Here is a 24,202-nt window from a genome sequence, read left to right as displayed (position 1 = left end):
GAGTTCTTGATCAAAGAGAATCCAAAGACTTGAAGCTTCGTGTGAGATGTGAGAGTGTAACAAATGACTTATATATTTGAAGGCTTGGTGATGAAAAACCAGATACATTCAGGCTTCAGTTACGGATTTCCCTAATAATACTCACATGTTTTCAGCTCTTATCCAATGACTGGTTCGAAGTTTCGGATCTTAGATTTTAGACCTAAAAATTAGGAGAGTTATTATATGCTTAAAATTTTAGTTAAGTTCGTGGACAAGTACAGGTTCATTACAATTAGGACTTAGCTTCTGTTTAGTAGTAACAAGTAGAGCCACATTCTGAACCACAAAACTGACTGTGAAATCCCCTACATTTCGGGGGAATCCTAACGTTTCTGTTCCACATATTCTTCTCTTCCACCTTAAAATAAAATATTCATTTACCGATAACTTAAAATAATTAAATCTAAAAAATTAAGTGAAGATATAGTGGAGAAAAATAATTTTTTAATTATATTATTTTTTTTCTTGTTAATAGACTTTATGAAGGAAATAGTACCTTAATTCCGCACCATTCTTACTTTAGGGAACTGATAAAATTTATAGCGTCAGACCACCCAACCAAAATGTATCAAGCATACATATAGTGTGAAGTTTTGAGCTTTTGAGAGATGGATTCCAAACAGGTCACCAAAAAAAACAGAGAGAAAATAGATGGTTTTGATTTGGGTTGTTAGAGATATATAGCAATATACGTACACACACACACATACTCGGACTGAGATTCCAAACTGGATACAAACTGGATTCCAGAGAATTTTAGTCATGTCAGGATTGCATGGAGGTCTGGAACAATTACTATGCGCGCGTTACTGATCACCTCTTCATTGTGTTCAGATGGATACATGCGAAACTTCAACATAAAAGTGGACATAAAGTTGGTTGGCATTTTTTTTTTTTTTTAACAAACGATATTATCTACTTTAAAGAAATTTATTGGGCATCTTAATTATTGTGATTTGGGTTTCTTACATCTTGTTAAGATAGATTTTTCTTTCACATAACACTGGTGAACAGTAACTTTAATGTTAACAATCCTACCCTCCCTTCCTCTGCATCGTGCCTTTTCTGTGCGTCAACCTAAATGTTCTTGTCTCCCAACTTGATCTGTCCATCGTCTCCCCTTGATCTTTATCACATCCCGGCCCGAGCGAAACTACTTCCCGGGCCCGCTCCACCACCGTAGCACGATATTGTTCTCTTTGGGTTCCGACCACGCCCTCACGGTTTTGTTTTTGGGAACTCACAAGCAACTTCCCAGTGGGTCACCCATCATGGGATTGCTCTAGCCCCCTTCTCGCTTAACTTCGGAGTTCCTCCGGAACCCGAAGCCAGTGAGCTCCCAAAAGGCCTCGTGCTAGGTAGGGATGGGAATATACATATAAGGATCACTCCCCTGGGTGATGTGGAATGTCACAATCCACCCCCCTTAGGGGCCCGACGTCCTCGTCGGCACACCACGGCCAGGGTTAGGCTCTAATACCAAATTGTCACATCTCGGTCAGGGCAGAACCATTTCCCGGGCCCGCTCCACCACCGTAGCACAATATTGTCCGCTTTGGGCTCTGATCACACCCTTACGGTTTTGTTTTTTGAAACTCACGAGCAACTTCCCAGTGGGTCACCCATCATGGGATTGCTCTAGCCCCTATCTCGCTTAACTTCGGAGTTCCTACGGAACCCGAAGCCAGTGAGCTCCCAAAAGGCCTCGTGCTAGGTAGGGATGGGAATATACATATAAGGATCACTCCCCTGGGCGATGTGGAATGTCACAATCCACCCCCCTTAGAGGCCCGATGTCCTCGTCGGCACACCACGGCCAGGGTTAAGCTCTGATACCAAATTGTCACATCCCGGCCCGGGCGAAACCATTTCTCGGGCCCGCTCCACCACCGTAGCACGATATTGTCCGATTTGGGCTCCGACCACGCCCTCACGGTTTTGTTTTTTGGAACTCACGAGCAACTTCCCAGTGGGTCACCCATCATGGGATTGCTCTAGCCCCCCTCTCGCTTAACTTTGGAGTTCCTACGGAACCTGAAGCCAGTGAGCTCCCAAAAGGCCTCATGCTAGGTAGGGATGGGAATATACATATAAGGATAACTCCCCTAGGCGATGTGGAATGTCACAATCTCTCCCTCCCATCTTCCTAAAGCTTCGTCGCTGACACAGTGAGACGCCAACCCTCCCAACTTTGCCTTCGTCCTCCTCTGAGTCCTCTCTCTCTCAAAACCTATCTTCCTTCATTGCATCGGCCTACTTGCACAACTGTGACCTTTTCTTCCTTCAGATTTGAAGTGTCAGTGCCCGTTCACAAAACAAAGCACAAATTAGTGCCCAACTTTTTTTCATCCTGCTTATAATAAAAAGTTAAAATGGAGTACATATAGGATACACCGGTGCTAAAACGTTTTCTCAAGATATCTTCCAAAACATTGGGGTTGTAACTCTGGATGTTGTTCCCCCGGTGTGAAACAAGTTCATTCTGTAGTTTTACAAATATGCTAATCCCAAGTACTCCATCTCCATCATTGCATACGGGAATATAGAAAGTATAATGAGGAAAAGACATGACCAGAAGAATTGTGTGGTCACTGTTTCCGCTCCAAAGGGGGAAGGTTTAGATATTTAATTAAACCCTATGTCGTGAGGGAAGTGACCTATGCAAGGGATCCGGACAAAACTCATATTCGTATTATTGTAACACCTGTTGATGTACTTCATTGTTGGGTTGTATCTTCGTCAGGTGTCAAATGTGATGGTGTGGTGTGTAGCGGTAAAAATAGGGTATGATAATAATTTTTTGTAAGGATAATGCTATAGGAAGATTAAAATTTTAAACCAAATTTGCAAATCAATGATGTGTCACTAATAAAAAATAAACACGTTAATCAATCATTGAGTAATAATCCAATCAACAATAGCCATATCATTTGATTTACGAAATTTGGTTTTAAAATTTTGGTTGTTTTGGCATTTACCCTTTCTGTAAAGTTCAAAGACCAACTTGTGAAGAAAGAAAACTGAAGATCAAAGTGGAAATACAATTAAAGCTCAGGGGCCAAAGTTGTAATTAACTACTTTTTCTTTTCTCTTTGACGATTGATACTCCGACTTCTACTCCGCTCCCGAATCCTCACTTCTAAGTTCTCACCCCTCACTGAAAAACACATCATACATTTCATAGGCGCCCTCTCTCTCTCTCTCTCTCTCTCTCTCTCTCTCTCTCTCTCGCTCTCTCTCTAACGAGCAAAGCTGATAAGAACGGGGGAGTCTTTCCAAATTCCTGCTCCGCTCTCTCTTTCCCAATTTAAAAATACACAGGTTTTGCTGTTTCCGCTCTCCACATTGGCGCTCTCAGTTGCAAAAAGGTAAGAAATTGATGTTGCATTCATCTTTTGGAATAGCTACTTCTATTGCTGCTGGGGTTGCTGTTCCGATCAATTATTTGGGTGCTGATATTTATGTGAAATGTAGTTAAAGTTTGGATTTTTCTCAGATTTGAGATAATGGTGTTGAAATTTACTGGGGGTTTGTTTAAGTTAGAGAAGGGTTTTACTGTTCTAGTTCTCTGATTTTTTTTTTTTTTTTTGTTCTAAAAGTTTCTGGCTTTAGCTTTAATAGCGGATTTTTGTGTCTAAATTTTCTGGGTTCGGCTTACTTTTGGAAGTTTTGGACTTTCTGCGAAAGGGTTTTGTGTATCTTAATGTAAAAACCAGCATTTTGGTGGAAATCCAGGATCCTTTATAATGTTCGAAAGTATTCTGTTTTCGAGACCCTACTGCAAGTTTTCTTGCGCTTCGCGGTTTTAGGGATGTTAATTATGTTTTAGTGTATTGTGTAGATCTCTGTTCTCCTTAGTGAGATTGCAATTATCGGATATGGCAACAACTGCTGCTTCCAGCCTGCAAATGGCAACTGCCAGACCGTGCATTTCTTCTTCTTCTCGAAGAGCTTTCGGGTCAAGTTCTAAAATGCTTAATGGAAATTTTAAGGTGGCTTCATGGTCCAAGCTTTCGAGTACACGTCATACATCATCTGTACAATCTTTCCAACGTTGCTTCACATCATCATCTATGAAAATGGATAAGTTTGTTACAAGGGCAATGGCTGGAGCTAGTGAAAACAAGCCTGTCTCGGGGTTGCCAATTGATTTGAAAGGTTAATTTCTTTTTCTATCTATCTGATTTCACACGCTTGCTTCACTACTTGTTTGTGTTAAATTACTTCCTTCATCTTTAATAGAATGGACTCGTGTTTTCATGTTGCAGAAGCTCGTATTGGAGATTTCTGTCTTGTAATTTACTTTATGTCATACTTTGTGGTAATGGGTTTTTTCCAAATGAAAATGTATTGCAATAAAGAAAGCAGAAAGTTCGTACCTACTTATCATAAAGAAGCTATTGGTTCTCTATTGAGATAATTACTCTCGATTTGGAATCTCGGATGCATTCACTTGGAAGAGGTGATGGAAGCTATAGCCAATGTACTTGAAGGAATAACATCACTCTCAAGATGATGTTTATTAGATCTTGTTTAGCTATATTTAAATGGCGATGGTTAATATGCAGAATTTATTCCTTTAATTGTAAGCTTTTAGATTGTTGCTCAACTGGAATATTGCAAATATTCCCAGGTCCATATGCCAAGTAGGCTTGCAATTTGATGAGCAAATACCTTCCCAACTAAATATGCACGTGCTTTGTGCAGGAAAGAGAGCATTTATTGCTGGTGTAGCAGATGATAATGGATATGGTTGGGCAATCGCAAAATCTCTAGCTGCTGCAGGTGCTGAAATCCTTGTGGGAACGTGGGTGCCTGTAAGTTTATTGGCCCAATCTCGAGGTCTTTATATCTTCCTTTATCTTCTGCATTTTTACTGACTACGATGAGTCTATGTGCAGGCTTTGAACATTTTTGAGTCCAGCCTGCGACGTGGAAAGTTTGATGAATCACGCGTGTAAGATGTTTGATCTGGTTTTAATCCTGTTAGCCAATAAATTTGGCGAACGGTTTCTAAATTTCTAACTAGATAATTGATACTACAGGTTACCAGATGGTTCTTTAATGGAGATTACCAAAGTATATCCCCTAGATGCTGTGTTTGACAACCCTGAGGATGTTCCCGAGGAGGTAAAGGAGAGAAATAAATAGTTTATATTAATAAAAGATGAAAATGATTTGATAAATTTAATGTGTTTCGGCGTAATTTCATGCAGATCAAAACAAATAAGCGCTATGCAGGTTCCAGTAATTGGACTGTCCAGGTATAAATTAAATTTCATATTTGCTTCTAAATGTTTGTAGAAAAACTTTACGGTGCATGTTGGAGCTTGTGACCAGTTTTCAGCTTAAATATACAGACCGCAGACTTTTCTAAACTACATGTTTTTACTTGAATCTTGCTTTTATGTTTGCAGGAAGCCGCTGAATGTGTGAAAAATGATTTTGGCAGCATTGACATTCTTGTGCATTCGCTTGCAAATGGACCGGAGGTACAGTAGTAACCTTAATAGATTTTCTATTCTCTGTCTTCTTGACACATACTAAGTTATCTCTTAAATAGGTTGTTAAACCTCTGTTGGAGACGTCCAGAAAAGGATATCTCGCTGCTATTTCTGCATCGAGTTATTCCTATGTTTCTTTACTCAAGCATTTCCTCCCAATAATTAATCCAGGCAAGGTTCCACGTTCACTTATCCACTATTTTTTTCCTTCTTTTACTTGGCGCAAAACTGAGCTCAGTGGCGTTCTAGGCATATCTGATCCCACTTAGTGGGATAAGGCTTTGTTGTTGTTGTACTTGTGTGTTTTTCAAATTAACATAACCTTTTGGTTACAGGTGGTTCTTCAATTTCTCTTACTTATATTGCTTCCGAGCGGATCATTCCCGGGTATACATTTCACCGTTTGTGGATGGAGTTACCTTTCTAATATGTTGTGATGACGGATTTTTATATTATCTTTTGTAGATATGGTGGAGGTATGAGCTCTGCAAAAGCTGCTCTTGAGAGTGATACTCGAGTGAGTTTTTCGTCCATGCACTTGTACATGTAACTTATCCCACTTTCGTTTTCCTTCCATGAAGTCTTTTGACATATCTTGGCATTGTTCAGGTGCTTGCTTTCGAAGCGGGAAGAAGAAAGGGAATTAGAGTCAACACAATATCTGCTGGTACCGTACATTATTCCTTTTTGTTTGGATTACGTTAAACTGGAATGCTTTTGGATCAACCACGTTTGTTTACATACTCTGTTAAGATGACCAAGTTAAGCTTCAAGTTCTGTTTTTTAACTTCAGGTCCACTAAGAAGCCGTGCTGCAAAAGCGATTGGATTCATTGATATGATGATTGACTACTCATCAGCCAATGCACCTCTAGAAAAAGAACTATCCGCAGGTGATTTGCCAGTCTCTAGTCTTCGATTCTCTTTTGCTTTTCCATTATTATAGATACTAAAGTCACAAATCTCATTAAACAGATGAAGTAGGAAACACAGCTGCTTTCTTGGCATCACCTTTGGCCTCTGCCATTACCGGCGGTGTTATTTATGTAGACAATGGTTTGAACGCAATGGGTGTCGGAGTTGACAGCCCAATTTTTGAGAACCTCAACATTCCGAAGGCTCAGCACTGACGATGGTTGGCTGGCTGGCTGGCTGAACGGTAATCCAAAGTGATCATTGTACCGTAGACTACTAAATGCAGTTAGTTTTGCCACCCAACTCCCCAAGTCACTGAATCACCGATGTCTTGGCCAATGGCCCCCATTTTGGCATGAGAGAAATTTTACGGCAGGGACTAAGAGTTTCCGACAACCTCAATTCAAAATGTGTTTTAACTTAAAATTTTGTGTTTGATATTGGTTATGCTTGTTAGTACTTGTCTATAAATTGAGCAGCTCAAATTTAAGGGTTTTGTACTACAGATGCAGTTGTGTTAAGGAGAGTGCTAGCAACCTTTGCACTAACCTTTGTATTTCGACCATTTCAATTTTTCAGCATGCATGCACCGTTTTTTCTTTCGAAAGAGAGAACCTACACTACTTTAATCTGCATGGAGCGGGGCTCGAACGTAGACCAAGAGGAAGGTTGCCTGATTGACATTTGCTAACGGATTGTACCATTAATAAATAAGGATGAGGAAAATACCCGCAGATACTAGTATCCGCGGGTAATGACCCATCCCTGTAGTCAATGTCCATAACAAATACGTCAAAGCAAAAAGGTTTAAGTCCATCCTAATGCAGAGGATATTGATATGGGCTTTTCTTTTGTCTAAATGTGAGAAGGAACGTATTATACAAGAAGCCCACACTCCTACAATCTGAATGTAGGAGAATGTCAATGGACTCAAAAATGATCGCACAGCAGTGTCAAAACCTAACTTAAATACTGCCACTGCAGGACAGATTTCTAACTGGAAGTCTAATCATCCTAATCCGGAATATACATTTTAGGACAAAAGATATTCAGCAGGTAACTGAACAAAATAAACCTGCATAAACAGCGGTGATCGGGCAAAGTCCATATCTGAATTAAAGCTTGCGCTTAGACCTGCGAAAGACGTTAGTTCCAGTAGCTTCATCGTTTTCAGGGGATTCTTCTGCAATAGATTCTTCCAGCACAACCCGGCCGCGGTTTCTAGAGAGTTTTCGAATCGGGGTTGGGGGTAAGGCTGTTTGGGAACCAGATGATGCTGGTTCCCCTTGAGAGGTACGTGTAGAGTTTGGTGGGAATCTATGAGGCATCAGCTCCTCACCAACAGGCAAACTATCCATCATTACCTGCAAGTAAGAAAGTATGTCTTTTGAGGACTGAAGATGGAGCATGAAAAAGGATGCAAATACGAGAGTCGTACACATAATACAAGACATTAAACAAGACAATAACAGTGAAAAAATGATCACTATGACATACCTTCCAGTCCTTGAAATCAAATCGGAACACAAAATGGTGGTAAGTGACCTTCCGTGATGCCACGTCCTCGGCGGAAGGAGCATTCCTAGGTGCTGAAAAGAGAGAAAGAATGACTGAATAAGCCAAACGCATGGATACTAAAACACAAATGTAAACTAGAGAGGGGTTGTTTCAGTCGGGCTATCTTTGATTTGTTATATTCTACTTACAAACAATATGAAAGTCATTTGCATCTACGGATAATTCAGCTCGGCCATCTTTGACCAAGAATGACAGTGCAAATAAGTTCTCCACCGTCTGCGCAAAAGAATTTCTGTTTAATATCAAAGCCTCAAGTCGACTCCGCTTTTTCCTTCTTAGAATGTCAAATATCGTTGACATGTTCTTGTCAGTATCAGTTTTCTCTTCGGTCTGAGTGTCATCTATCTGTTCCATAAACCAGAAAGGAGTAATAACGTCAGAAAAAATCCATACAACTTGAAGGCGACGTTCCTAAAAACGAATGAAGAACAAAACTACATCAGCTTTACAACCATTTTAGCTCTACTCTAACCCTGAATATCAATAACACCTGCATTTCCCATAGAACACACCCGATACAATCGACAACCAGCTTTACCTCATCAGGCCGATCAGTTGTGGTAGGCTTCACACGTTTACTGCGAACCACAGCCTTCCTTTGCTTCAAATCGGTACTCATGGGTCCAAGCCTAAGGAAAAAAGAACATAACCATGAGTGAATTAGAACTTTATAAACGAACAATGCAACGGTGAACTAAAAATCTTTACAACAAGGCAATCTTGGAAACATGTAACGACTTACATAGTGCAACAACCATGAGCGCTCTTGAAAATGGGCAAAACAGAAGACCCAATTCCCTTCCAATTAACCGTGACGTGGTCATCCCCTCCTCTCGGTTGGCTAAAATTGCTAAGCAAAGCAGTAACAAAGTCCGACGGGCTAATCCCGGCACTGGACTGTGACTTAACAGAGGTCCACAATGTGTTTGTTATGTCCAGCAGTGCCTCTGCGTCTGCTACTTGTTCCCTTGGCTTCTGAACTGAAAAATCCCCAAATGGACAACCCAAATTTTACCATCAAAATTATAGCTCCAAAGAACAGAAATTTCATCTGTTTTTTCTTTCACATTTACTCAATCTTCTCAGTAATCCACAACACATCAAAAGGAAAATAAAAATTATAAAACAAATTAAAGTAATTATTTTTCTGATAAAAATTCAAAATTTATGTTATGAATTTTCAAAACAAAAAATGCAATACCTTGCTCATGCAATTTCTCGACTTTATTGATGAGAAGTCCGAACTTCTCCAAATCCGAACACATCAAATCATCTCTTTTCTCTGCAAGAACAAAGAAATAAAATTTGAAATTATTGAAATTAAAAATCTGAATATATGCATTTGCGATAGGCAGAAATTGCATACCACTGATGAGGTTCTTGACGGCGAGGTAGTCGGACCGCAGTGCCCGCCGCCTGACCGCGTCCTTCTCACTCGGGATCGCCGACTCGTCATCGACTCGGTCGCCGGCGTTGACCTTCTCACGCTTCATGGCTCTGAGCTGCGCGGCCTCGTCAACGCCTCGGGTTTGACTCGCGCTCCGTTCGCGCTTCGCTGACGTGGGCATCGCGCCGGAATCCTCGGAGAATCGAGCGGATTTCGACTCTTTGAGAAAAACCTGTGAAACTGGAAAAAGCTTTGGATGAGGAGATGGGGAGTAGGCGGGGTTCTGCTGTAAAAAATTTTTGAACACACTTTGGGAACGGGAAGAGGGAACGGGCACGTCTGTGCATTTGACAATGGAAGTTTTGCGTTGGTTTCCCCGCCGGGGACTTTTGGGAACTGGTTTTCAAAAAGTCGGTCCTTTTCCCGCTCTACTCTCAAATGCTGATCGAAAAAAAATTCGGTTTTTATATCGCGTTTTGTTTTTTTGAGTTTTGGGGGCTTTTAAAGTGGTTCGGTTTCGCACTAACGTGTAGATTACGCCAGGTCTCATTCCCGACTCCTAGTGTCTGGTTGTTTTACAATGGTCTCTTCCCCCTCCGATTTCGTGTCCTCTTCCTGCTCGACGATCTCGTCGAGTAGACAAACATATATGATATATGATCAAACAAAAAGCTGAAATTGTGAAGAATTTTGAGAGTACACTTGAAAATTTGCAAGCACAGAAGAATTCTAAGAGTTAAAAATCAAATATAATTTATTTAGAACCTACCGCCTATTGAAACTTTAATTTTTTTTGTCAGGTCACAACGTTGACATATCTAAAACTTGAAAAAATTTGTAAAATAATATGAATGTTGTAAAAGTTATGGGAATGAATGCCTACATGTTTTAGCTAAAAATGAAAAGTAATAAAGAATTAATAATAGTAGCGTTGTTGTTGTTGTATGATATTTTTCAAAAAACACTCATTTTAATTTTATGATTCTTCACGGATATGACTATATATAAAGAACATTTTGTGTATAATCATAACACACAACAGAGGAAACAATGAAAGCAATAATATCAATATATCTCTCTTCCTCTCTTTACCTGTGATTTTTTTGTGTTATAGTTACGAAAATAAAACAATATGATACATTACACACTTTGCTCTTATCTCTAGCACAAATATTATCTCTTTCATTTTTACCGATTTATAACAATGAAATCTATAAATTTTGATACCATGTGAGCATTCACATCATCCATGTTAGCTTTTCTACTTTTTGTAATGGGATGTTGGAGGGATTTTTCGGTGTACCCGGCACACCAAAAAAATTTGGTGTACCCTCACTCATAATGGTGAGGGTGCACCAAAAAAATTTGGTGCACCCTCACTTTTTGTACACCAAAAAAATTTTAATGAGTGAGGGTACACCAAAAAAATTTGGTGTACCCGGCACAACTAAAAATTTTCCGGGATGTTGTTGTCTAACAGTTACATGTTGTCGTCGTACATGTCGTCACTGCTGGACAATAACAATTTGAATTTCAAATTACTCAATTCATTGTTGTATAATAAGTTTCAAATAATTATCCGACGAATTTCTAGAAAAAATTGATATGTATACAATAAATCATTACAATACTATAATTGTTGTAGAAGTAATGTATTCATTCATATAATTTGACTACAGATGAAATATAAGAATGACAAAAAATAGTAGTATAAATATATTATCTAATTTTATTACTGTTGTTAGACATGAGTTACATACATTAACTTCTACTGTAGACTTTTGCACGTTAAAAACTCTACATAAAGAACATGCAATTACTATCAAAAACATCAAAGCATAAGTTAATTATACAAGTTTCTCTCACTTCTCTCCTTGTGTATTCATTTCCCTTGTTTGATACACACGCAAGTAAAGAAAACAAATAGAGTGATAAGTTGATATCGTTCCACTTCAAACTCTAGCTCAGGTTTTCTCACATTTTTGTTTATTTAAAAATTACTATATGTTTTTTTTTTTTTGCCCTTTTTAAAAAGAGGACTAGCTCGTGACTTAGCTATGACATTCCACCATTCTGAAAGTTGGGAAGATCATGCATAATGTAGTTCTTAATAAAAATGAAAATTGAGTGACTATATAAGATTAAGTTTAATAATTATTCCAACGTAAGATTATTGATTCATATGATGAATCTTTGTATTCACTCGCATTGCCTTTTCAATATATAACTATACATGTTCATGAAACTTATGTTGCCAAGAAGGCTTGGCGCAGATTTAATACGAAAAATGACATTTTTTATGTGTAAATTCCACTAACGCACAATCTACGATTTAAGAGATTTATGTAAAGTACTACACCCATGGTGGTGGAGTGAGGAGTTTTACAGAATCTCCAAACTTATATGATACAGAGTATTATCTAAAGATAAAATTCTAAACCAACAATATGAGGGAAATTAACACATCTTAGAGCCAATTAATACATGACTTTGGACTTCTGAAAATATGTTTTATACGAATTGATATGTTATGGGTCAAATAAACATTGACATTCCAATGTAAAGTTACATTAACTCGAGTAATTTTTTAAGTCCCAAACAACAACTTTTAAGATATGCCAACAAAAAATAAGCATATTCCCACTTACATGCCTACCTTGCGGGGGTTTTTAACCCCTATAATAGTGGCGGATCCAGAAAATAAATCATTACAGTACTATAATTGTTGTAGAAGTAATGTAAATATTCATATAATTTGACTGACTATAGATGAAATTGTAGACATCGAAATTTCAGTAAAACAAATGTTCACCAATGCATTAAAGTTTTGACGTGTCAAGGCATACATGGCATACGCCACGTGTTGTACAAATTATACACGTGGCGTGTGACTCAACAAAATAGGGAGAAATACCCTTGAAGGATTAAACAAGTTTTTCTTCTCATTTTGGGCAATGACAAGGCAAGTACATTTCAATCCATTGAGGATCAAAACAAGTTTTTCTTCTCATGTTGGCAATGACAAGGCAAGCATACTTCAATCCATTACGGATCAAAGCAAGTTTTTCTCATTTGGGCAATGACAAAGCATACACATTTCAAGTTTAAAATTGTGTTAAGTGGGAAATTAAGCCATAAGTTACACCACTTCAAGTTTAAAATGGTATTAAGTGGGAAATTAGGCAATAAGTTACACCACTTCAATTTCAATATTGCATTAAGTGGGAAAATTAGGCAATGGTGCTTGGAAAAGAAAAAAATATTTTGTGGTGGTGATTCATTCTCAAAGCCTATAAATAGGCTTCTCCATCAAGGTATCAAGCATCAACCAATTCACAAATACATTTCTCCACACACCAAAACCTTGAAGCCTTAGAGTTCTAAAGCTCTCAAGAAAATCCCGAAGGATCAAGAAAGCACTCTTTGTTCTTCATCAAATCCTCCTTCAAGATCAAGCCCCAACGGCCCTTGAAGAACTTCCACCAACTCAAGATCAAGCCCCGACGGCCCTTGAAGAAAGTGTTCATCCGTTCATCCCAAGATCAAGCCCCAACGGCCCTTGAAGAACTTCCACCAACTCAAGATCAAGCCCCGACGGCCCTTGAAGAAAGTGTTCATCCGTTCATCCTAAGCTCAAGCCCCAACGGCCCTTTGGATCAACAACCTCAACAAATCCACACATCCAATCGTTCTTCAAGATTAAGCCCAAAAGCCCTTGAAGATCCACTCATCCATCAACCCTTCAAGATCAAGCCCAAAAGCCCTTGAAGAAATCCACACAACCATTATTCAAGATCAAGCCCCGACGGCCCTTGAAGAAAGTGTTCTTCCGTTCATCAACTGTTCATCCTTAGATCAAGCCCCGACGGCCCTTTGGATCAACAACTCATCCACAAACCTACACCCTACGAAGATAGAATCAGAGGACCAAATTTGAGAGAGATCGTAACCCCAAAATCATCAAACAAAATATTATTTTGTACACGTATTCTTGTTTCTTGTTTCAAGGAAAATTCGTGTTCACAAATTTGGCACGCCCGGTGGGATCTCTCTACCTCTCATCTCTATCCTCAAATCATCGAAAAAAAAAACGCAAATGGCATCAAGAAAGGATCAAGCTGTTCCTGCAATCAAAGCAAAGAACAAGAACATCATCGCCGCAAGTGGTGGTATTTCGGGCATCACAACCCGAAGTAAAGCAAGAGCTCTTTTTGCCGCGGCTTCCGCCCCTGCATTAACTTTGTCAAAGGAACAAGAGCACCTGAGGTACGAGCCTATGATCACCCTAGCCTCGCTAAGGGCATCAAGGGGAGAAAGCCCGAGGAAATACTCAGAGTCCCTACTCTCCGACGCTGATTCTAGCGGCAGTACAACCATGCAAGTCATGACCACTGGAGCAACTTCAATCGAGGAGCAGCTAGCTCAGATGAATGAAGCAATCGCAAAGCTCACACGGACTGTGGAAGAGAAGGACTTGCAGATTGCCGCACTTGTCAGCCAACTAGATGCGCTGCCCGACGTGAAAGTCGACCCAGATGTTGGCCTATTAAAGAAAGAAGACGACGAAGAAGAAGAGCCACCAGCGGAGAAAGTTGAAGAGAAGCCGAAGCTAGACCAAGCAACGGTATTCATGGGATCTCTCTCTATCCAGCAGCTACAGGAGTTGATCGCAAACACTATCAAGACACAGTACGAAGAAAGCTCACATGACTCCGTACTGTACTCAAAGCCTTACTCCAAGAAGATTGATGCTTTGAAAATGCCAAGGGGTTATCAGCCCCCAAAGTTCATGCAGTTCGATGGAAAAGGCAACCCGAAGCAACATGTCGCCCATTTCATTGAAACTTGCAACAATGCTGGGACAGAGGGAGACTACCTCGTCAAACAGTTCGTGCGTTCGCTGAAAAGTAACGCTTTTGACTGGTACACTGACCTCGAACCTGAGTCTATCAACAGTTGGGACCAGCTAGAAAGGGAATTTCTCAACCGTTTCTACAGCACTCGTCGTACTGTAAGCATGCTAGAGCTGACCAGTACGAAACAGTGGAGAGATGAACCTGTCGTCGACTACATAAATAGATGGCGCTCCTTAAGTCTGGATTGCAAAGATCGGCTTTCTGAAACCTCTGCCATTGAGATGTGCGTTCAAGGCATGCACTGGGGGTTACATTACATCCTCCAAGGCATAAAACCAAGAACATTCGAAGAGCTAGCAACTCGCTCCCACGACATGGAGCTGAGTATCGCTAATCACGGGAAAAAGGAGCCGATTACTAACTTCAATAAGGATAAAGTATTCGCCCCAAATATAGACAAGACTGGGAAGAAACCCGCTAAGGAAGCTTTCACCGTCAACACTACCCCCATCAAGACCTCTTCAGCACCCGTCAAGACCTCCTCAGCACCCATCAAGACCTCCTCAGCGCCCATCAAGATCTCCTCCAAGAAGAAAGGGAAGGAGATAAAGACAAGTGAGCCTTCTCGCACCCAAGACAGATACAAGAGCACTTTGAGAGAGTTGGAACAGAAAACGTACCCTTTTCCTGACTCTGACATGGCTGCCATGTTAGATGACTTGCTGGAAAAAAAGGTGATTGAGCTACCCGAATGCAAGCGTCCTGAATAAATGAATCGCACAAACGATCCTAGGTACTGCAAGTACCATCGTATCGTGAGCCATCCTGTTGGCAAGTGCTTCGTTCTTAAAGAACTCATCATGAAGCTAGCACAACAAGGGCAAATTGAGCTCGACCTTGAAGACACGGCCGCAACGCATACAACTACAATTGCGTTTGGATCGTTTAATCCTGTGCCTCTCCAAACGACACCTGACCGTTCCCGTGAATGCTCAAGTTGCACGGCACCTCCTACACAACCATCACTGGAGAGAAGCGACCAAGATGCACATGCTGATGATGAAGAAGGATGGATATTGGTAACCTACAAAAAGACAAGGAAACCAAGACCACGAGTCATACAGCCAAAGGTGGAACAAAGAAGAAATCACCACGGCCGCAACAATGCGAAGCCTAAAAGAAGCATAAAGCATGATAAGACAACATATGCTGGGGAACCTATGAAGCAGAAGCCACGCATTCCCGTTTCCTTGCGTGAATACTTCCCGAATGACTTTTTCCAACAGTGCACTACTGTGGCCTGTCACATGGTTGAAGAAGAAATAGAAAAGCCCTCAAAAGGCAAAGCTATCGCCACTGAGGTAGAAAAGACCCTCACGCCCGAAGAAGGTCTACCAACACACTTTAGCATCGAGGAAGCGCTACCATTGCCAAAAAAGATACGAAGAGCACTAGCAGCAGTCCTGGCAGGTCCCGGCGACCACGAAGTGCGAGAAAGTAACGACGAAGGCTCGAAGCTTCAGCCACATGAATGTGCCACATGTTGTGCCACCCATGACACAATTAACTTCACTGACGAAGACCTACTGCTGGGATCAAAGCCTCACAACCGTCCTCTCTTCGTCTCAGGGTACGTAAGGGAATACAAAGTCAACCGCATGCTTGTGGATGGTGGGTCGGCCATAAACATCATGCCGAAATCAACAATGACCATAATCGGCATCAAGGTGAATGAGCTATCCCTGAGCCGTCTGCTGATCCAGGGTTTTAACCAAGGAGGACAAAGGGCGATGGGCACGATCCGAGTAGAGATGACCATTGGTGAGCTCAAATCAAGCACGATATTCCACGTGATTGATGTAAGAACTTCCTACAGCTTGCTCTTAGGAAGACCTTGGATCCACGCAAATGGGGTAGTGCCGTCCACCCTTCACCAATGCCTAAAATTTTACCGAGAAGGAGTGAAGGTGATCCAAGGTGACACTAAGCCATTCACCGAAGCCGAATCACACTTTGCAGACGCCAAGTTCTACATGGACGAAGACATGGTACCCGAAGCTCTTCCGGAAGAGATCAAATCCACGGGCAAAGCAGCACCTAAAAAGCAGGAGTGGCAAGCCATGCCTAAAAAGCAAAAAGAGCAGGCCGTGCCATCTTCAAGCAAAGATGATGACGAGTTTGCTAAACCTGCAACAACCAAAGGGAGTAGGATGCCGTCAGAAGGACCAAACGCACCCATATTCCGGTATATCCCGATGTCAAGAAGAAAGAATGGTCAATCTCCATTCGAAACTGGAACAAGAAAAGTCGACACACAGTGGCACACGGATAATGTGAAGTTGCTCAAGACGAATGCAGTTTTGCCTCTGACACAGTTAGGGGGTGCTAAGGCCGCAAGACTACCACAAGGCTTCATAAAAGCTCTACCAAAGAAGGTGGAATCAAGCTTTCTTCCAACCAAGAGGACCGAGGAAGGATTCGACCCAAACGCCTACAAACTCATGTCAAAGGCCGGGTACGACTTCGCTTCTTCTGAGGCGGCTGGAAAGAAGGTTTCAAACACTGTCAATGACAAAGAACGTAACCTCACCAAAACTCAAAAGAAGTTGAAGGAGCATGGTTACGGAGTTGACAACAACAAAGCCGGACTTGGCTTCACACCAAATGCACCCGTGAAGATTTCAAGCAAAGTGAAGAAAGCTAGCGCTTAACACATCAGCGTGAGCATTGAACAAGACCAAAAAGAGCCTAAACCCGCCCCTCGGACGTCGGTCTTCGATAGGATGAGCCATTCAAGCTCCAGAATTTCAGTGCTTAATCGCATTGGTAATCAAGGCCGAACCTCTGTCTTCAAGAGGCTTAGCGCGCCAACATCCCAAAGCTCTGTTTTTAAAAGGTTGTTAAAGCCTAAGAAACAAAGCAACACAACCATCTATCCTCTGCGACGATCAGCTTCGGAAAGATTTGAAAATAATGAGAAGCCTTTTGGGAAGAGGAAGACAACACCAAAGGAAGAAAGGTTCAATGGGTTAGCAGAAAAAGGCGACGTTCGAAGCTTGATTCCTTCAAGGATGAAGCGCCAAGCAATCCTAGAGGTCGACACAAAAGGACCACTGAAGGTAAGGAGGCGCATCATCATCCACACTGGCAAATCTTCATGCCAACAAACCCAAGAGAACGGCACTGAAGATGAAATCCCTAAGAAAGATGTCACTTCTGGCTCTTTCGACTCAAAGTCTTCACCTCGACTGTTGGGGGCATGCTCCAAGTCAAGTGAAATTGAAGGATGGACTCATGTCACTCCGAAGAAACTGCACGAGAAACATATGTCTTCTCCACAAGTGCACCAATCGGAAAGGGGGCAAAGCAGCTACCGTCAACCTTCAAAGCTACATGAAAATGTTGAGGATGATGAAATTACAACACAAAGATCGCTCATGCGAGATCTTTTCTTCCTCGAAGACGTCTTCAATTACTCGATCAAGGCTCCTTGCTATGAAGATTGTGAGGAAAACAGTTCAAAGGTCGCTTCGACGAAATTGGACAAGCAGCAACCATCTTGTCCACAAGTTTACCAGTCGAAAATAGGGCAAAACAGCTCTTGTCAACCTCCAGAACAATGTGAAAGTGCTGGAGATAATGAAATTTCGACACAAAGATCGTCCATCCCCATCACAATGTGCGACCTCTTCCCAGAAGACTTCTTCAATTACTCGGTCAAGGCTCCTTCCTATGAAGATTGCAAGGAACGCCTCTCCCAGAACACCAGACAATCTTTATGCCAACAAGCCCGAGAAGACAGCACTGAAGAGGAGATCCAAGATGTTTTCCACATCACGGTTCAAGAAGGTGAAGAAGACGAAATCCCCGAGGAAGATGTCACTGCTGCACCACCACAGCTCGAAGATGGGGGGCAAGCCACGGTCGATGATCTCAAGGAACTCAACTTAGGTACAGGCAAGGAACCAAAACCTATCTTCGTAAGTGCATTATTAAGTACAGATGAGATAGAGGAGTATTATCAGCTGTTGTTAGAGTACAAAGACGTCTTTGCCTGGACCTACAAAGAAATGCCCGGCCTGGACCCTATCATCGCTGTTCATCATCTTGCGGTTAGGCCTGGAACACGACCGATAAAGCAAACTCAAAGACGCTATCGATCTGAGCTTATCCCACAAATCGAGGTCGAGATCGACAAGCTAATCGAAGCAGGCTTTATTCGAGAAGTGCAATACCCCAAATGGATCTCCAACATCGTCATTGTCCTCAAGAAATCAGGACAAATACGTGTTTGCGTAGACTTCCGGGACCTCAACGATGCTTGCCCAAAGGACGACTTCCCCTTGCCAATCATTGAAATCATGGTGGATGCAACCACTGGCCATGAGGCATTATCATTCATGGATGGCTCTTCTGGGTACAATCAAATTCGCATGGCCCTCGAAGACGAGGAACTAACAGCCTTTCGTACTCCAAAAGGTATCTACTGCTACAAGGTGATGCCCTTTGGTCTAAAGAACGCTGGAGCTACGTATCAACGTGCAATGCAGAAAATCTTCAATGACATGCTACACAAAAACGTAGAATGTTACGTAGATGATGTGGTGGTTAAGACGAAGAAAAGATCAGACCACTTGAAGGATCTGCGAATAGTGTTCGAAAGGTTGCGAAAATACAACCTCAAGATGAACCCGTTAAAATGTGCGTTTGGCGTCACCTCTGGAAAATTCCTCGGCTTCATCGTCAAGCACCGTGGTATTGAAGTTGACCAATCAAAGATCAAGGCCATTCAAAGCATGCCCGAGCCAAGAAACCTGCACGAGCTGAAAAGTCTACAAGGACGGCTAGCCTTCATCAGACGCTTCATCTCCAACCTCGCAGGGCATTGTCAACCATTTAGTCACCTTATGAAGAAAGATGTTCCATTCGTATGGGACAAAGCATGCCATAATGCTTTTGAAAGCATAAAGAAATATTTGTCAAGTCCACCTGTCCTGGGGGCACCTGTGCCCGGGAAACCACTCATATTGTATATTGCTGCTCAGGAAAGTTCAATCGGAGCACTCTTGGCGCAAAAGAATGAATCCCAAAAAGAAGGAGCACTTTACTACCTCAGTCGAACTCTCACCGGCGCTGAGTTGAACTATTCCCCAATAGAAAAGATGTGCCTCGCTTTGGTGTTTGCCATTCAGAAACTCAGACATTACATGCATGCTTACACCATCCACTTGGTTGCTAAAGCCGACCCTGTCAAATACGTTATGACTAAGCCAATCTTGACAGGGCGACTCGCTAAATGGGCTTTGCTTCTTAATCAATATGAGATCATCTACGTCCCAGCTAAAGCCGTCAAGGGACAAGCGCTAGCAGACTTCCTTGCCGATCATCCAATCCCGGCTGATTGGAAAATCTCAGACGACTTGCCTGACGAGGAGGTGTTCTACATCGACATCTTCCCAACATGGACGATGTTCTTCGACGGATCCGCACGAGCAGACGGAGCGGGGGCAGGAGTAGTATTCATGTCGCCACAAAGGCAAATACTACCTTACTCCTTCCAACTGAATGAGCTATGCTCCAACAATGTTGCTGAGTACCAAGCATTGATCATCGGGCTCTAAATGGCGATCAACATGGAAATCACAGCTCTTGAGGTATATGGCGATTCCAAGCTCATAATCAATCAACTCTTAACTGAATATGAGGTGAGGAAAGATGATCTCGTCCCATACTTCCGGCTAGCGACCCAACTGCTACAAAAGTTCGAAGCTGTGACACTGGAACATGTGCCAAGAAAGGAAAATCAAATGGCAGACGCTCTCGCCAATCTAGCCTCGAGTATGACACTAGGAAAAGATGAAGTTGCAGATGTGCCAGTTTGCCAAAGATGGGTGATTCCGCTCGTTAATGAAATGTCACTAGATGATACAAATGTCATCTCAGTACTTCCAGTTGATGCTGAAGAGTGGAGACAGCCGCTGATCGACTACTTAGAGCACGGAAAGCTTCCTGATGATCTCAGACACCGTTCCGAAATACGTCGACGAGCACCTCGCTTCCTTTACTACAAAGGAACACTCTATCGACGCTCTTTTGAAGGAGTGCTCCTGAGATGCCTAGGTGAGGAAGAAGTTAATCTAGCCATGGAAGAAGCACATTCAGGTGTGTGTGGGGCACATCAGTCTGGACCAAAGCTACATTTCCGGCTTAAAAGAATGGGTTACTACTGGCCGAGCATGGTGAAGGACTGCCTGGAACACGCCAAAAGGTGCCAAGCCTGCCAATTCCATGCCAACTTCATACATCAACCGCCTGAACCATTACACCCTACAGTTGCTTCATGGCCGTTCGACGCATGGGGATTGGACGTTGTAGGACCAATTACGCCAAAGTCATCTGCAGGGGAAGCTTACATCCTAGCTGCAACAGATTACTTCTCCAAGTGGGCTGAAGCCATCCCTTTAAGGGAAGTAAAAAAGGAAACTATTGTTCGTTTCATCAAGGAGCATATCATCCACCGATATGGGGTGCCTCGCTACATTATCACTGACAACGGAAAGCAGTTCTCCAACCGACTCGTGGACGAGCTTTGCGACAAATACAAGTTCAAGCAGCACAAGTCTTCCATGTATCATGCTCCGGCCAACGGCCTCGCGGAAGCATTCAACAAGACGCTGTGCAACCTCCTGAAAAAGGTAATCGGCCGAACAAAGAGAGATTGGCATGAAAGAATAAGTGAAGCACTTTGGGCATATAGGACTACACATAGGACTCCTACCCAAGCTACACCTTATTCTCTCGTATATGGCGTAGAAGCTGTTCTACTGCTCGAAAGTCAAATTCCCTCACTAAGGATGGCTATACAAGAAGGCTTGACTGATGAAGAAAATGCAAAGTTGCGCCTTCATGAGTTGGAAGCGCTGGATGAGAGAAGGCTCGAAGCTCAACAACACTTGGAATGCTACCAAGCAAGGTTATCCAAGGCATTCAACAAGAAAGTCCGCCCAAGGTCTTTCCAAGCCGGAGATCTCGTGCTGGCATTGCGTAGGCCTATCATTACAACTCATAAGACAAAAAGCAAGTTCACATCAAAGTGGGATGGACCCTACGTAATACAAGAGATCTACACTAATGGCGCCTACTTAATCATGGCAGAAGACGGGTTGAAGATCGGCCCCATCAACGGCAGATTTTTGAAACGCTACTACCCCTAAAGCAAACGGCACCAAACGCTCCTGGCCCGCAAGAGCATAAACTGTGTATGGCAAAATCATCAAAAAAAAAAACCATCACTCATTTGAACTACGTCATGACTTGATCCCTCCTCAACCAAGGGTACGTAGGCAACTTGAAACTTCAAAACTTCAAGTACAGTCACATCATCAAAATAAAAAAATTAAAAAAAAAGGAAAAAAAACACATCTTGGTGATGTATATGTTTTATCTGTATTTAGCACAATACACTGAATAAAATAAAGCATGTACATTGATCTCCGAGAAATTACAAGTGTGTACAAAAAAAAAAAAAAAAAAAAAAAAAGATGAAGCTTTCACAAAGGATGTGTACGTGAAGCCCCACTACGTGGCAACACTCTCGGAGCAGGAGGCATCGGAGCAGAAGGCATCGGAGTAAGAGACATCGGAGATAGAGCATTCGAGGCCTCAATACTTGGCGGAACGCTCGATGACCCAGGAAAAATGTGCCTTTTCAATATATAACTATACATGTTCATGAAACTTATGTTGCCAAGAAGGCTTGGCGCAGATTTAATACGAAAAATGACATTTTTTATGTGTAAATTCCACTAACGCACAATCTACGATTTAAGAGATTTATGTAAAGTACTACACCCATGGTGGTGGAGTGAGGAGTTTTACAGAATCTCCAAACTTATATGATACAGAGTATTATCTAAAGATAAAATTCTAAACCAACAATATGAGGGAAATTAACACATCTTAGAGCCAATTAATACATGACTTTGGACTTCTGAAAATATGTTTTATACGAATTGATATGTTATGGGTCAAATAAACATTGACATTCCAATGTAAAGTTACATTAACTCGAGTAATTTTTTAAGTCCCAAACAACAACTTTTAAGATATGCCAACAAAAAATAAGCATATTCCCACTTACATGCCTACCTTGCGGGGGTTTTTAACCCCTATAATAGTGGCGGATCCAGAAAATAAATCATTACAGTACTATAATTGTTGTAGAAGTAATGTAAATATTCATATAATTTGACTGACTATAGATGAAATTGTAGACATCGAAATTTCAGTAAAACAAATGTTCACCAATGCATTAAAGTTTTGACGTGTCAAGGCATACATGGCATACGCCACGTGTTGTACAAATTATACACGTGGCGTGTGACTCAACAAAATAGGGAGAAATACCCTTGAAGGATTAAACAAGTTTTTCTTCTCATTTTGGGCAATGACAAGGCAAGTACATTTCAATCCATTGAGGATCAAAACAAGTTTTTCTTCTCATGTTGGCAATGACAAGGCAAGCATACTTCAATCCATTACGGATCAAAGCAAGTTTTTCTCATTTGGGCAATGACAAAGCATACACATTTCAAGTTTAAAATGGTGTTAAGTGGGAAATTAAGCCATAAGTTACACCACTTCAAGTTTAAAATGGTATTAAGTGGGAAATTAGGCCATAAGTTACACCACTTCAAGTTTAAAATGGTATTAAGTGGGAAATTAGGCCATAAATTACACCACTTCAAGTTTTAAATGGTATTAAGTGGGAAATTAGGCAATAAGTTACACCACTTCAATTTCAATATTGCATTAAGTGGGAAAATTAGGCAATGGTGCTTGGAAAAGAAAAAAATATTTTGTGGTGGTGATTCATTCTCAAAGCCTATAAATAGGCTTCTCCATCAAGGTATCAAGCATCAACCAATTCACAAATACATTTCTCCACACACCAAAACCTTGAAGCCTTAGAGTTCTAAAGCTCTCAAGAAAATCCCGAAGGATCAAGAAAGCACTCTTTGTTCTTCATCAAATCCTCCTTCAAGATCAAGCCCCAACGGCCCTTGAAGAACTTCCACCAACTCAAGATCAAGCCCCGACGGCCCTTGAAGAAAGTGTTCATCCGTTCATCCCAAGATCAAGCCCCAACGGCCCTTGAAGAACTTCCACCAACTCAAGATCAAGCCCCGACGGCCCTTGAAGAAAGTGTTCATCCGTTCATCCTAAGCTCAAGCCCCAACGGCCCTTTGGATCAACAACCTCAACAAATCCACACATCCAATCGTTCTTCAAGATTAAGCCCAAAAGCCCTTGAAGATCCACTCATCCATCAACCCTTCAAGATCAAGCCCAAAAGCCCTTGAAGAAATCCACACAACCATTATTCAAGATCAAGCCCCGACGGCCCTTGAAGAAAGTGTTCATCCGTTCATCAACTGTTCATCCTTAGATCAAGCCCCGACGGCCCTTTGGATCAACAACTCATCCACAAACCTACACCCTACGAAGATAGAATCAGAGGACCAAATTTGAGAGAGATCGTAACCCCAAAATCATCAAACAAAATATTATTTTGTACACGTATTCTTGTTTCTTGTTTCAAGGAAAATTCGTGTTCACAGAAATATAAGAATGACAAAAAATAGTAGTATAAATATATTATCTAATTTTATTATTATTGTTAGACGTGGGTTACATACATTAACTTCTATTATAGACTTTTGCATGTTAAAAACTCTATATAAAGAACATGCAATTACTATCAAAAACATCAAAGCATAAGTTAATTATACAAGTTTCTCTCACTTCTCTCCTTGTGTATTCATTTCCCTTGTGTGATACACACACAAGTAAAGAAAACAAATAGAGTGATAAGTTGATATCGTTCCACTTCAAACTCTAGCTCAGGTTTTCTCACATTTT

General features: G+C 41.5%; 2 protein-coding genes across 2 annotated transcripts; one reads left to right on the top strand and one right to left on the bottom strand.

The window, feature by feature from the left end:
- Positions 1 to 3,181: 3,181 nt before the first annotated feature.
- On the top strand, positions 3,182 to 6,965 carry LOC103963886 (enoyl-[acyl-carrier-protein] reductase [NADH], chloroplastic). Its single transcript, XM_009376766.3, has 13 exons — positions 3,182 to 3,410; positions 3,884 to 4,200; positions 4,750 to 4,859; positions 4,944 to 4,999; positions 5,088 to 5,172; positions 5,259 to 5,306; positions 5,460 to 5,534; positions 5,606 to 5,717; positions 5,882 to 5,933; positions 6,012 to 6,063; positions 6,156 to 6,213; positions 6,340 to 6,438; positions 6,521 to 6,965. The coding sequence occupies exons 2-13, from the start codon at positions 3,921 to 3,923 to the stop codon at positions 6,673 to 6,675; spliced, it is 1,182 nt and encodes a 393-aa protein (XP_009375041.2). The 5' UTR covers positions 3,182 to 3,410; positions 3,884 to 3,920; the 3' UTR covers positions 6,676 to 6,965.
- A 351-nt stretch (positions 6,966 to 7,316) lies between these two features.
- Positions 7,317 to 9,680, bottom strand: LOC103963879 (non-structural maintenance of chromosomes element 4 homolog A). Its single transcript, XM_009376758.3, has 7 exons — positions 9,405 to 9,680; positions 9,240 to 9,320; positions 8,781 to 9,018; positions 8,577 to 8,667; positions 8,167 to 8,383; positions 7,958 to 8,049; positions 7,317 to 7,824 (listed from the first exon to the last, which is right to left on the bottom strand). Exons 1-7 carry the CDS (start codon positions 9,604 to 9,606, stop codon positions 7,576 to 7,578), a joined length of 1,170 nt encoding a protein of 389 aa, XP_009375033.2. The 5' UTR covers positions 9,607 to 9,680; the 3' UTR covers positions 7,317 to 7,575.
- Between the last annotated feature and the right edge of the window lie 14,522 nt (positions 9,681 to 24,202).

The sequence above is a fragment of a genome, unplaced genomic scaffold (genome assembly GCF_019419815.1).
Source record: "Pyrus x bretschneideri cultivar Hongxiangsu unplaced genomic scaffold, Pyrus_bretschneideri_v1 Contig5, whole genome shotgun sequence".
NCBI classification, from domain to species: Eukaryota; Viridiplantae; Streptophyta; class Magnoliopsida; order Rosales; family Rosaceae; genus Pyrus; species Pyrus x bretschneideri.
Note: the sequence above shows the minus strand (reverse complement) of the source record. Positions and strands in the feature narration are given on the sequence as shown.

Coding starts and splice junctions, on each gene's coding strand:
- LOC103963886 (XM_009376766.3), top strand. CDS start 3,921: ATGGCAACAACTGCTGCTTCCAGCCTGCAAATGGCAACTGCCAGACCG. Junction 6,064..6,155: donor CTCTTGAGAGTGATACTCGA/GTGAGTTTTTCG, acceptor GGCATTGTTCAG/GTGCTTGCTTTCGAAGCGGG. Junction 6,214..6,339: donor AGTCAACACAATATCTGCTG/GTACCGTACATT, acceptor TTTTAACTTCAG/GTCCACTAAGAAGCCGTGCT.
- LOC103963879 (XM_009376758.3), bottom strand. CDS start 9,606: ATGCCCACGTCAGCGAAGCGCGAACGGAGCGCGAGTCAAACCCGAGGC. Junction 9,321..9,404: donor CGTCAAGAACCTCATCAGTG/GTATGCAATTTC, acceptor TTGTTCTTGCAG/AGAAAAGAGATGATTTGATG. Junction 9,019..9,239: donor CGAGAAATTGCATGAGCAAG/GTATTGCATTTT, acceptor GGGATTTTTCAG/TTCAGAAGCCAAGGGAACAA.